Raw genomic sequence first — 14,689 nt, 5'->3', positions numbered from 1 at the left:
CAATGAAAGATATTAGTAAATTCATTTTTAATCCCAAATATGTACAGGATTGCTTTGCTTGCCAGGTCTACGAATATGAAACGACTGTTCATTTATAAGTGGGACGGTCCCGTTGTCTTGACATAGTAGGACCATATATCAAATCTCAGCCGGTCCATTCCCCGTAGCAAAGACTGTCCATCCAGCTGTGATAACAAATTTCTGTCAAAGAAGCCAGAAATTCCAGGCTAACACCTCTTGAGAAACAACCTGTGCGCTTTGAAAATTAAAATTTATAATATAAAATTTATATTTTGTTTTAAAAATTGTGACACTAGAAACGTTAACATTTTTAAAGAAATTTGTACAACAAAATCAGATATTTTGCACTTTGAATTAGTTATCTAGCTTCAGAAACACTGGAGTGTGTACAGAAACTGACCATTGAAACATCAATTGACGAAATTGAAGGTCATTTCCACATAAAGGACACATCGGATATTGAAAAAGCCCTACACAGAAATTAAAAACGGGTTTTACAATTAAAATTATGGCGTTAACTCATACGAAAAATGTGATTAACTTGAGATAGTACTCTCAGTATTATCCTTCGCACTGCTGCACAGTGATCACTGAATGTAATTTTTGGATAGGTTTTCCCTCCTCCCAAAAAACACCCTGTTATGCATGCACGTTACGCCGCGCCCTGCATCATATGCATGTGCATTGATTTCAATTTCTCTTATCATTTCTTAACGTCATAAGTTAGCGTTCACCACGGGTACTCTTACCTTCCCCCATTAGACCGCCTAGAATAGTTGCAATCTGGAACTGAAACGCTCCGTTCGCTTTCCCTTAGGGCCACACGAGTAACTGGTCAACGTTCTTGAACCTAGCGCGTCTCACTCACCCGAATCCCAACATTTTTTTTTGCATTCCGAACCATCACCTGCCTGCGCGCGATTACGATGTTTAGGTTAACTTTAATTTTTCGAATGCATTTAACTCTATCTCTCTCTATATATATGTATGTTACCACCTAGTATGTCCTACTGCCCCCACCTTACCTATCCTCTGGCCCCAAATCCTCAAAGCTTTCCGGTCACTTTTTGGATATGTTACGTAGTTCCAGGGAAACCCATTAATTAGCTATGTTCGTTACTCCCTGGAGCAGTTAGCTGATTACTAGCCGGACCCTATTTACTGGAGCATCTCCATTTCGATCTTTTTTCTTCTCTTTCTTCCCTTTACCATCCGTATGTATTTTGACATTTGTCGTGATGTGTATGTATATAGCTGAAGCGATCCTCGGACGGCACAGTACGCTGGAGGTGAAATCTATCCATCTGGGAGGTTTGTTCCACGCGGAGGAAGAAATCCAAATGACGGCCGCCATGCCGAACTTTGTCGGTCAGCTGCAAGGATTCGTCTACAATGGACATCGGTTAGTTTCGTATGTTTTCTTCGCCACAGATTTTTTAAACACGACGAGGTTTTCTCTTATCCTTTTAAAAGGTACATCGATCTGGTGAAGTCGCTCGGTCCGGAACTTTCCTCGCTGCCGACGACAACCTTCAAACTAACGGCACGATTCGTCAACTCACCGCCCGGTTCTCCGTATCTCCCGGCGACGTTCCGATCGAAACACTCGTACGTTGGCTTGCCGATCCTGAAAGCCTACTCGTCCGTCTTTATCGATTTCCGCTTCAAAACACTCGAACCGAACGGGCTGCTCTTCTACAACGGTGGCAAGCGGACCGATTTTGTGGCGGTCGAACTGGTTAACGGACACATCCATTATGTGTTCGATCTGGGCGATGGACCGATCACGTTGCGCGATAAGGCCCGCATACACATGAACGATAATCGGTGGCATTCGGTCAGTATCCGGCGACCGGGGCCCAAAACGCATACGCTTGCGGTGGACGAATCGATCGAGATTTACACGGCCAGTGGTAATAATATGCATCTCGAGCTGGAAGGCATCCTGTACGTTGGTGGTGTGTTTAAGGATATGTACACACGGCTGCCGTCGAGTATTGCGTCTCGGTCTGGGTTTGAAGGGTGCATTGCGTCGGTAGATCTTGCCGATACGTCGCCCAGCCTGACGGAGGATGCTGTGGTGCCGAGTTCGCTGGTCGTGTCCGGATGCGAAGGACCTACCAAGTGTAGCCAGAATGCGTGCGCTAATCGGGGAGTGTGTGTGCAGCAGTGGAATGCCTATGCGTGCGAGTGTGACATGACTTCATTCACTGGTCCTACATGCTACGATGGTAATTCGTTGCTGTAAGATTAATTTTGAAGGAATGGATTATAATAGATTCAATACTCTTCTTGCAGAATCGATTTCCTATGAGTTCGGCAACAACAAAGGCCTCATACAGTACAACTTCCCACCGGGTCGGCAACCCGACACAGAGGAGGACAGTATAGCGCTTGGCTTCGTTACGACCAAATCGGATGCCGTGTTGCTACGCATCGAGAGCTCTACAACGCAGGACTATATCGAGATGGAGATCGTAAGCTAGCCAAAAAAATTTGAACCTTGATATAGGCATTACAAATCCCCAATTCATTTCAAACTGCAACAGGTGGAAGGCAACGTGTTTACCGTGTACAACGTTGGCACACAAGATCTCCCTCTGGGGGAAGTAGCGGTTAAGGTAAACGACAATAACTACCACATTGTGCGCTTCACGCGAACAGGAGCCAATGCGACGCTGCAGATCGACGACTACAACGTCCAGACGGTGTCTTCGATCGGTAAGATTAAGCCTCCTTTAGCCAAAAGGGACAGCCCAAACTAAAAAGCTCTCGTCCTTCCTTCCAGGACACCAATCGACCGTGTTTACATCGATGGCCAACATACAGGTCGGTGGTAAGATCGCACGCAACGGACGTTCGCGGATCGAGCGACCCTTCAGCGGAGTGATCGCCGGCCTGTCCGTCAATCGGCTGCGCGTGCTCGATCTGGCCGCGGAGCGCGATCCGCACATCAACGTTCGGGGCGATGTACAATTGGTAACTGGCGTTTTAGATAGAAATGACCAAAGAATGCAGCAGGTTAGAATTTTTAAACGAAAAGCAATATTCTATCTCGAAAACGCTCTCTCTCTCTCTCTACTTATCTCTTACTACTACTACTCTGTCTCTCTACTTTGATCTGAGTTCACGTTTGTTTGTCCTGTGGTTTATTGAAATGCGTTCAGTTTTGCGCTCATTTGTGTTTGATTTGGTTTTTGAATTTAACGAATTTGTGTTGGTGCCTGTTTTATATGCTGTTTGTTCTACTTTTTCCTTTTGTACAGAAACAGTTGCCAGTTTATTGCACTTAACGCGTTTGCACCGTTTTTTATTGTTTACGATTCGATGGAAATTAATTGGAATAGAACATTTTGTTTGATCTGCTGGGCAGATAGATCGCCAATGATGCTACTATTTTTATGTTTAAAAAAGAAAAAAAACTATTTGGCTTTTTGCTTTCGTTGCTGTAACATACTGTCATCGTAATGCGTTGCTTACAAGTTATGTTTCCGGCCCTATGCCGCGCTGTAACCGAGCTGTGTGTGTGTGTGTTTGAAAGGTTCTCTGTTGCTGATGAGAAAACTGGCGAGAAAAAAATATTTTTGTACCGTGTTTGCACGGCTATCACACATCTACATTTCAACGAACAGCCTAGTTGCATAATTTATTTTTCCTTTTCCGTTTAATTTAAATTGATCGCAAATTGATATTTCTGCACCATAATGCACCTCTACGTTTGACCTATGCCGCACAACCGATTGATTAATCAGTGTTTGTTGAATTTTGTTTAGCCGTAACGTACGTCTTTCGCACATTCGCACAATTTCTCTCGTATGATACATAACCGTGTTCAGAAATGCAAATCAAAGTGTTCTAGCCATCGGAAAAAAGTTTAGGCTTTTAAAGCAGCGCTCAGCTAATCTTTGTTATCGTTTTGACATGTTTGCAAAACATTTCATCACTTTTCGATAGTTCCATCAAGCTACTGCTTGCATAAACTGATACAGCCTAAGCCTAGTTGCTTCTTCTTTTCTCAGCTCACCTCTATTCCGTTACTATGCAATATGATATGGTTTTTCTCTTTTTTACTCCAGTTGCTTTTGTTTTATTCGCCCATGGTATCTCTCTGTCTGTCTTTCTCTTTTTCTACTCCCGTCAATGATTCGATTCGTTTTTAAACCACCCGAGAAAACTAGTGTTACAATCTTAAATCAAACTAAAAGATTTCACAGAAAAAAAATCATTTTTACTCAAATTATAACCTTTCCTTCTACTTAAAACAGGAGCACCAAGCAAGCTAGTAAACCGTTCCTATAAGAGATAAAGAATAGTAAACCAATTTGCAAACAAAAAAACCACCGAAAAACCCGAACAATGCAGAAACACGCAGAAAGTGTGTTGTTGAAAAATGAGCTCTGCATCGATTGTTTTTCTTTTTATAATTTATATTCAACCAGCTGCAGTCGAAATATGCCGTCCCATCGATCATTATACCTATTCGTGTGGCCCCCCTTCACCGCCGTCCTTTTGACGTCCTCCTAAAACTTGAATCTTTCATACAAAAGACACACGCAACATAATTAAACGAAACATTACCCCAAACAAAACCCCCAAAACAGCAAGGCAAACAGAGATACAACAAAGGAAACACAAAACAGTTCGTCTAGCATTGCAGCAGACCTCAAAATTCCTTGCATACCGTCCTTCTCCCTATCATCTAGTTCCGACATGTCAAACTTATGGCTCGCAGACCGAAGTCATTGCCCTTTGACCCGCAAACTTTCGGGCAGCGAGGGTTTTCCGACAGGGATTTCCAAATTATCTTGGAGATTCATAGCGTTCAATAACATGCAAGATTCGTCATACCTAGCCGTCCTAGCTAATAAGCCTTTATATAGCAAACAAATTCGAGAAATCTGGCTGAGAATAACACGGTCTATCTATCTGTACGCAGGAATGTGCATAAGAAAACGCGTCATTCGCTTAGGCGCCATGTCAAAGGACTTGGTGCTTCCAAAATTGCAACTTAATGAACTCTGCCTCCAGACTACGGTCTTCAAGGATGAATAATATAATTGATCCAGCTCAAGCTTCCTCGCCCTTTGCTCTGGTTTTCTCTTCAATAACGAGGCCTGTTCCTTGATACAGTACAATATAGGACAAGCTCACCTTTCTCAATGCACACCAAGTTCAATTGTGTTGACGAAGCACGAAGACATAATCGGTCAGCGCTGTTTCGTCATTGGCGAGTCTGGAAGCAAAACCTATAACTGGAAGCAAAACCCAATCTAGACAATGACGGAAGCAGTGCAATCAAATTAATATATCTTGAACACGCTTTTAAGTCCGGTTGTACATTTATTCCCACGTTAGAGATGAAAAAGGCTAAGCGGAAATCCCTTTAAATTTAACTACTTAATTACCCTTGCGGCTCGCGAGACATAATAAGTTTGACATCTCTGTTCCAATCCTTCCCATATCCCCGTCACATCTAACCCATGAGTAACAAATACGCTATACTCTAACCCTTATGCGCGCGCTCTCTCTCTCTCTCTCTCTCTCTCTCTAACACGTAGTTATATCGTTAGTTTTCATTAGTGGCTTCCTGTAGTGTACGCACCATAATTCGCTCTCCTGCACTAGCCGTTTTCCATTCTGCACATATAACACACCAAACTACAGATAAACATGCACACGTACATACACACACTCACACGATCAGAACTTGCAGTCATTCGTTGCACGCAGTTTGAGGCGCACTAGCCACATTTCCATTGTTCCATCGCCTATCCATGCACCACGCTTCTGCAGAGGGCGTGAGCTGACCGTAAGAATTAAACTGAAGAACTCTTCCGATCATTTCAAGACCCCGGCCAGCGGTTATCCAGGCGTGATGGACGATCTCATCTTTAGTGGGGCCGGCTCCGGTTGCCGTGGGGATGATGAGGACGAATGTACACCACCGTTCGAGAATGGGTCGGGCGATGATCTGATCACGCCGGTTTACGTGCCACCGACGAAACAGACGGCCACCACATCGTCCGGCGGTAAGGATGGTTCGGGCGGACGGGGTCGAGGTAAGCCAGGGGAGAAGCTGTGTGATGATGAGGATTGTCTGCACGGATCGGGCAGTGGCGAGGTGACGGAGGTGTTCACGACTTCTACGGCACGAAGTTCCGGTAGGAAATGTTTCACACTTTGCTTTTACCATTTTTGTGACAATTATAACGAATGTTTTCTTATTTCAGAAACGAGTCCCGAAATGACCTACACGACGGTAGATTTTGATAGGAAAACGGATGGTACTCCGACGTATACGACTCAGCGCCGAACGCCCGACACGTACTCTTCGTCGTCGCATACGACCAGCGAGATGGACACGACCAGTGGCATGAGCAGTGGCACCACGGGTAGCTACGGCAGTAGCAGCAGTAGTGGAAGCTATGGCAGTCCCGTAGATAGCTACGGAACGACGGTTTCGATGGGCACCACAGGATCCGGCACAACAACGGGCACCACCGCCAGTGGTCGTGTGATAACGACCTCTACCGGTACGACGGTCGGGCTCAGTACGTACGGCTCAACGACACAGCAACAGCAACACACACCCTCCGAAACAACCGTAAGCTATCGTGATCGCGATCGTGATCATATTCGCGAAACGACCTACCCGCAAACACCGACCACGACCGAGGAAGAGATTGTGGACGTTCATGTACCGACGGACGACGAGGACGATGGAGAGGAACACCGTACGACAGTCCATCAAACACCAAACGGCCGTAGACCACCGCCCGTAAAGGTAGCGGAACCACCAAACCCCGAGCCGGAGCAACCCTACCAACCACACCCGCAACCATATCCACCAACACGCCTGCCCAAGCACAAAGGTGGCCGCATCAATTCCGAGGCCGAAGAACGTACCGCCATGATCATCGGAATCGTGGCCGGTGCGCTGATCGCGGTTATTCTCGTTATTCTGCTCGTGCTGTGGATCAAATCGAACGGCGATCGATCGTACAAGACCGAACACGACAAGAGTGGACTTTATGGGCAGGGTCCTAGCGCAGCGCTGCTGGGAGGATCGCATGGCAATTCCGGCACACACAATGCTCACCATTACAACCAGCAGTCACAGCAAGGGCAACACCATCAACCACAGCACCATCATCAACCGTCCGCTCCACCGCACTACAATGGCGGCCATCATTCGAATGGAGGCAGTACGCTTCCCCTGAACGGGTCGCTCCGACATCACGGGCCAGGCAATGGTGCGATGGGAGCGGGAGGTTCGGGAGGTGGCGGTATGGGTATGGGTAGTGGTGGTAACATGAGCATGGGTTACGGAGGGCTTAATGGTAGTGGCAGCGACAAGGGTAGCATGCAGTCCAGTGGCGGTGGTGGAGTTGGCCCGGGTGGAGGTGGCGGTGGTGGTGGTGGTGGTATGGGACAGCCGCAGCGTAACAAGAGCCGCAATTCGAAGGACATCAAGGAATGGTACGTCTAAGGAATGGAAGCTGTGGAACGGATATCTCAAGAGCTCGCTAATCTGCAGCCTGGTGATACTGATGACAAGATCACACCATGCTGGGATGAATCATGTAAAAAAAAATGTGTGATTCGATCACCGATTCACTACGAGCTGATACTGATCACCCCAAGCTGAGGGCACGATAGCCCGTGTCTGTTGACGATCATGTAAAAAGAAATCGATCGCCAAGTCGTGCTGCACAGAATCAAGCAGTCAGGAGCCATCGTCCTGGGAATGTAAATAGTTGAGTAGGAATTATGAAAGCTGGTCGATGGATGGACGGATAAGCGCAATAGCGCTAACACCTACAATTTAGTACACAAATCGAAAAACAACCCCCCAAAAGAAAATGCAATACAAAAACCGAAAGTTACGAAGTAGTAGGGCGACTGTTTCTCACTGCTCTTAGACGACTCCCGGTGCAGGATCAAATCAGTACCGGGGGTGCATTTAATAGGGGACAGTGAGGAAAAAGACATAGAGAGAGAGAGAGAGAGAGCAGAGCAGAGCAATAAGCCAAAACACGCAAATATTACACAAGGCACACCTAAGGAGGACGAACGGTAGAAGAAAAAGCAGGAAAAACCAACCCAAGCATAATTTGCATGCATAAACCTCCTACCTTCGTTTTGTTTTCTAGACTTCTAATCGGAGGTGTAGAACTGTCCCGCAATTATCTACCGCAAGAAAGTAAGGTGAATCCTTCAGAGCAAAGAACCAAACCCCTCTAAAAAATTACGATACACTAACGAGGCGCTTATTAAGAAGAAATGAGAGAAAAGAAGAGGAAAAAATCAACCTGAAAGCTTTAGTAAAACACTAAGAAAACCGAGCACTGGGATTGACAAAAACTGTTGGCAATTGTGGTTATTGTAGTACGATATAGCAGTTAAGGCGATAGCGAATGGCGAACTAAAATATCGCGATATTCAGATGTTACCAAGGCCCATTGTTCACCTCCCCGACTCGGCTGGTTCTGATGCTTTGAATATCCTGGGACACCAACACACAGACCGACACACGTCACCTAACACTACTATACTTAGTTCTAGTTCTATGACTAGCTTTTTGATAGTGTGGTACTAGAATCTATCAGAAAGGTGGAGAAGCACACCAAGCCAGACACAGAAACACACACACACAAAAATGAATGTTGGACAAACCTGCCTGCTACTAAAACTATATCGCACTAGGGTCACTCGGGTTGGATTGGGAGTGGGTCCCGCGTGTCAAGCCAGAAACAACAAAAAATTAAACCGAAATCCAATCTTAATGATTAAAAACCAGTCAAACTAACTAAACAAAACGCGCGCCTGTGTGTGTGTGTAGGATACGATGCATGATGGTTCGCTAGGACCATCATGTAAGCGATACTTTAAGAACGATAAGACATTATACACCGTGTTCCGCGGTACAAGCAAATTGTTTTTTCTGCACAAATTTACTCTAATTGTAAGAAGGAAGAAGGTGAAGAAAGATCTCCCCCCACGCGCGCTCCCCAAATAATGCTGGGTTTCCGATAAACGGAGACAACCCGCACAGTATAATAGAGTATAATAAAAGGGGTAGTTACAAAAAAGAGAAAAAAAATAAACCAAAAAAAGAGCATAAGTTTAGTCAAGTCAAGGTATAGAAATACTTACAACAAAAATGGAAGTAATGGAAGAAGAAGAGTGAAAGAGAAAGAGAGAGATATATATATACACATACAAAAATCATATAACAACACAACAACAAAAAGAAGAGATAAGTTAAAGAAAAACAAAACACACACACAAAAGAGTAAAGGAACTTGTTTTGATAAATTCCTTCATGTTAAGGCAAATGAGATACAAAACACACGCGCAGATACACATTGCGATAGAAGTGAGCTGACGTGAATAGTAAGCCGCTTAACAGCAACAGAGCTCTAGCATCTAGTGTATAGTACGTAAAAGACGTTACACTGCATCGAATGCACAAATTGCTCTCAGTTCGGTTCGGATTCTCGATCCACAGTTTTTCCAAATCAAATTGCCACGAAAGACACACCTGTGTCCAGTGAGTGTGTGTGTGTTTTTTCGAACCTTTACTTGTGTTATTTTGTACACACCTTCACCCTTAAACTCCCGGAAGGGTTCACACACAAGTCGTTTACTCTTAAACCCAGCAAACCGAAACAAAAACACCGGGACGGTCGGGCTTTCAATCCCCTGTAAATCCCAGGCGTAAATTTAAAACGTACCGTCAAACCGATCAAATCTTGCACCGAATTTTCTATCGTTCTACGATTCTGTGGGAGAAATGCAAAAAGGCAAAAAAAAAACAAATTACACTCGATATTCTATTTCCAATTGTACGCGCACTGTCTCTTGTACTCTAAAAAAAACGAATAAAAAACTCCATTGATACTAATTAAAACCAAGCAAAAGAGAAAAAAAGAGGAAAGGAACATTACACAATACTATCTAAGATCCAGCTCAGTCACAGCTCCTTTTACACACTTACACAACGCAACACGAAACACACTTCACAAAATAAGTTTCAACACAATCTGTAAACTTGCAAAAAAAACGAGAGAAGCAAAGCAGACACACAAAAAGACGAGAAAAAAAGGTGAAAATGATTCAACACAACTGTACTGTAATGGACTCGAACGATTTAAAACGATCGTCAGAAAGGATGTTTATGCTGGCACAAGGATAAGATGAGATGATAAAACACAAAACTTACATAAAAGTATATATATTTGATAATAGAAAAAAACACACACAGACACCACAACAACAACAACATCACAGCAACATGGATAATGCTGCAAACAGAATACTGGTCTCTTCTTTACGCGAAGCAATGATATGGTGAAAATCAATTGGAAGGAATGGAAAAAAATGAGGACAAGCGAAAATCGATGAGCATTTCACACATCTCTAATATTGGGTTGGAACCTTTTAACGTTTTTTGCATTTAAAGAAAAACTTAGACTAGTTTCGGGTGAATTTTGCTTGAATTTTTCATTTTGGGAAGCGTTCTACATAATTATTGCCACTCAATTCTTAGCGGACTTCAGAAGCGATTCAAGTCCCTTGGAAGCCCTATGCAGAATGAAAATTACGGACACACCTGATCTGATGTCTGGTCCAGAGTCAGAGGCCAAGCGGAAATGTTGTACGGGACTCCTTATTGAGTTCATGAGCATTACCATGATCGAAGCTCCCAGGACCGCACAGTCCGCTAATACGAAGCCATTGCATATGAACGGGGCTTCTTGGTTACTCGGGTGCTAAGCATCTGCCTAGTTTGCTTATACTATGATCCACCCCTTGCCTTACAGCAATTATCAGGCATCTTGGTAATGGCTGTTGACTGTCTCTTTTTTTTTGCAATTTTTCAATTCCTACTGTGGTGGAAACAATGTGGTTTTTAATGCGGCCCTCAAAAAAAGTTTGAAGCATTCGACTACTGAGGCTCTTTTCAGCAAACATTTTGTCAGATAAACTTTGACAGTTGATTGCGTCCTTAGTGCAAGAAGCATAATCTTCTTAGGCTATACAACCTCAAGAGGCATGATTGCTAGAGATCATCTACCAAGGTCCATTTCTTTCATTCACATCATCAAGTCGCTAGGTCCCCCCAGAAGCTCACCATTTGGATGTGTATCTTGGGTTTGGATAGGCAACAAGCGCTGACTCCCCTGGTAGAATTAAGTCCATCAACGAGATTCAACACGACTTATGCGCCGATGACTCTGGTCGATGACATGCGATTCAAAATGAGTTTAATATCACTGGTTTAGAAGGATGTTTTGGTCTTCAAATTCAATTCTAATAAGAAGAAACTCTACTAGGAAAAAAGAGACAACATTGTTATAATCTGCTATGATTTAGATTTTTTCGTCTTTTTCCAAAAGCGAGAGAATTTTGTAATTCTTAAAACAGCTATAAGTAGCTGTAAGGATATGTCTTGAAGGATATAAACTTCATCGATCAAGGAAAGAACTCATATTGAGAAAGTTCAAATGAAGTGCTTAATTTTTTTTCTTGGGACTCTTGAGAAGATCGCTAGCAGTCAGAACCATTGCAATCCAAAAATCATTTAAATTAGTCTATCTTTTTCAAATGCTTACGTTACTATCCCGATTTGTTTCCTTTTTGCTCGTTACGCTCGAATTTAGTTACACCCTAACTTCACACGGACACTCGTCGTTTAATGATAGAAAAAAAAACATCGAATACACACTACACTACAAAAAACATAACCGTCAAACAATCTCGATCGTTGCGAAAGTGCAGCAACCCCTGAGGCTGGTAAATGAGACAAGAAAAGAGACACGAATCCGATAAGTCGAAAATGTATGGTCAAACATATCAGTTTTTGGAGTGGTATCTTTTGTATACACCGTTCTCACGCGATGAAAGGAACGTACGTGATAGGGTACGTGATGGCGCAAGTGAAGAACAGATGTCGAACCGAATCGTTGGAATCGAGCCCTCCCCTTTTTCAACACCCCCAAAGGAGCACGCTGGCCTGAATCACTCTACCGGTGGGCGGTGTGATCCTACTCTTATCATCCCCTACTCTATCTTTCACAAGTTTACTAAGGCTAAGAACCAAAAGGCCACCAAAAAACCAAACCCATGCAGCATCAGTAGTATTATCATCACCTTCATCACCTCTTAGATAGGCGCAGTGTATTAAATCCCTTTTGAGCTGGTTTATGTTCGTGCATATGTTCTTCGTGGTGGGAGAAATGGGCACTTTATAGGAAAACCTAGGAACACCACAGATTATCAGACACCCACAAACAGGAAGTTGCTGATCAGCACTAATATACTTCTAATCATCCTAGAAGAAATGAAAAAAAGGGGCAAACACAGCATGAGGAGTAGCAAGGGGAAGAAAAATTTATTCAAAAAATCCAAACCCAACTTTACTAAACTGTTTAGAAAAAAAACCTATAGACACTACACTCAGACACACGCACACAAACGTATTAAGCATGTTCTGAAAAAGGATTTGACTGACATAGTTTCCAACTATCGCAAACCATGGTTCCCCGTGTTTCAGTTATCGGAAAGGGAAAACGATAGGAATAGGAAATGATGATAAGACGAGAGCAAGAAAAGAGGAAAAGAATAGCAAAATGTATCATGTTTTTTTTCAGTAGTATTCTTGTAATAAATCATTATCGCTTCTTAACGTTCGGTTGTGGCCGTAAGTTTGCCAAGCAAGAAGGGAAGCGCACGTCCTTATGATACTGGCTACAGCGAAGGTGATAATTGGCGTAAGCAAAGTAGGGACACTCTTGCTGCAAGTAGTCGAGTTGACTGGTTTGATGGTCAAACGCGACACAGTACACGATAGCGATAAATGATAAACGGAAACAAAAAACCATCACAACTAGCCAGTGAGTGTATAACTAATTGCATACCTAAGATTGAATATAAAGAAACTTGCCACAAACCAGAACTCACTCACGTACACAATATAAAAAAAGTATGTTATATATTAATTTGTTACGTTGTAGAATTTGTAAAGGGTAGTGCAATTAAAGGGGGGACAAATAAGCTAACACAATATGATTGCAACATAAAGACAGGAACTATATAGGCGACAAAAACCCGGCAGTAGGCGAGAACACGGAGGAAAGAAGCCAGGGAGCAGCAGGCAGGAACGAACGTGTGTATGTGTGGTATGCTTTTCTTTTATTTCTTTTTCCTATTTTAAATATTTTTTCGTAGTAGTGGGTTTTGCATGCAGTGACCACGTGGAGCACAACCCGGACAAAGACTAACAATACTGGTAACGAATTGTACAAGACACCGTTTGTTCTGCTGCTACTGCTGCTGCTGACGCTGCTTACTGCAACTGCTCGTGTGCATACATAAGTTAATGTTACTACTGCAACTATTACTACTATTACTACTACTACTACTACTACCACTACTTGTACTACCACCACAGCTGTTGTAGTCGGTTATGTTTGAATGTTGATTTACGTTTGATCGGGCCGTTCGCAGAGCAGACTGGAGCGTTCGCGTGCCGTAGTTGTTTAGGAGTGTAAGCGATTGTTTTCTGTGTTTTCCGTTCCGGGGGTTCTGTTACTGAATGAATACTCTCTGGACATATATAGCCAGAAAAGAATACAGCAAAATGGGGAAAAAACCAACAACAACTACTATACATCTTTTAGTGCGTAAAGCGGGGACGCAAACGATGGGAAAGGGAACGACTATGGAGGTTCGTACAGTTAGAACAGTGGGGGGAAAATTTGGGTAATAGGTATGTGAAAGGATGTGATTCAAAGCGTTCAGGCACACACACACACACAAACACACTCATTTTACAACCTATCTTTAAACACAATCAATACTCACATAATGTAGGTGAATGCTGAATGTGACACGTGCAAAGGATAACCATAAGCAAAAAAAAAGGGCATGTACATTCCTCAGAGTGCGAAAGAAAAGAAAAGATTAAACGATCGATTAAATTAACAAACACACAGACGTACACGTACACAAATACACACACAAAAAGAGCCGAGAATGGTTTTTGTTGCTAACAATAAAAGAATTAATTCGGAAACATGATCAACACGTCTCCGTCATTCTTAGCTGATGGAAAGTTGAATGATGACACGATCTTTCAAAGCTTAGAATCCTAAATTCAAATAACCCTCCCATGCGACCCTTCAGCATTTGGGTAAGGCATTAGTCATGGCTGTTGTAATACGAATTGTTCTCACATATCTGTCTCTTTCTGGGTCTTCTGAACGGTCGGTGGTAATCCGCCCTCGCAACAGAATGACTGGATAAGGTTCTCCAATAGAGGTTTATCGAAAGTATCATTTTAATTGACAGTTGGAGGTTTTTTTGAACAATAACATGCCGATTGCCGCAAAGATATTATGGTATAAGCGATTGTCATGGGGATGGTTTTGTCTCAGACATGGGCGAAGAGTGTCGCATGACAAGGTGCAGCTTTTCCAGAAAATTTTTCACCTGTTAGGATACTCACGATGGACAATCGTGGAGCGAATTACAGTGAAGTACACTCGCTGGTGGACTGATCATGTCATGAGAAAGGCACGACGGTCTAGTTCTTAAGGTCTTTTTTAAATTTTATACCTAAATTGAGACTGAGGAATAGCGTTGCCATCCGTCAGAAAAACAA

The 14,689-nt window shown here is 43.2% G+C and overlaps 1 protein-coding gene across 8 annotated transcripts in view; it reads left to right on the top strand.

Annotated features, from left to right (window-relative positions):
• Positions 1–14,106, top strand: part of LOC118506889 (neurexin-3) — a 100,182-nt gene extending 86,076 nt beyond the window's left edge. For 3 of the 8 annotated variants that reach the window (XM_036044658.1, XM_036044657.1, XM_036044661.1), the window contains 7 exons: positions 1,276–1,423; positions 1,495–2,252; positions 2,320–2,498; positions 2,571–2,742; positions 2,810–3,042; positions 5,849–6,182; positions 6,252–14,106. In XM_036044658.1, coding sequence (XP_035900551.1) covers positions 1,276–1,423; positions 1,495–2,252; positions 2,320–2,498; positions 2,571–2,742; positions 2,810–3,042; positions 5,849–6,182; positions 6,252–7,510 — 3,083 coding nt within the window. In that variant the 3' untranslated portion in view covers positions 7,511–14,106. The remainder of the gene's footprint in view (positions 1–1,275; positions 1,424–1,494; positions 2,253–2,319; positions 2,499–2,570; positions 2,743–2,809; positions 3,043–5,848; positions 6,183–6,251) is intronic. The other 5 variants (XM_036044659.1, XM_036044663.1, XM_036044662.1 and 2 more) reach the window with 2 other exon arrangements.
• Positions 14,107–14,689: the final 583 nt, after the last annotated feature.

This window comes from Anopheles stephensi, chromosome 2, assembly GCF_013141755.1.
Source record: "Anopheles stephensi strain Indian chromosome 2, UCI_ANSTEP_V1.0, whole genome shotgun sequence".
NCBI classification, from domain to species: Eukaryota; Metazoa; Arthropoda; class Insecta; order Diptera; family Culicidae; genus Anopheles; species Anopheles stephensi.
The sequence above is the reverse complement of the archived record's forward strand: the minus strand, read 5'-3'. Positions and strand labels throughout refer to the sequence as shown.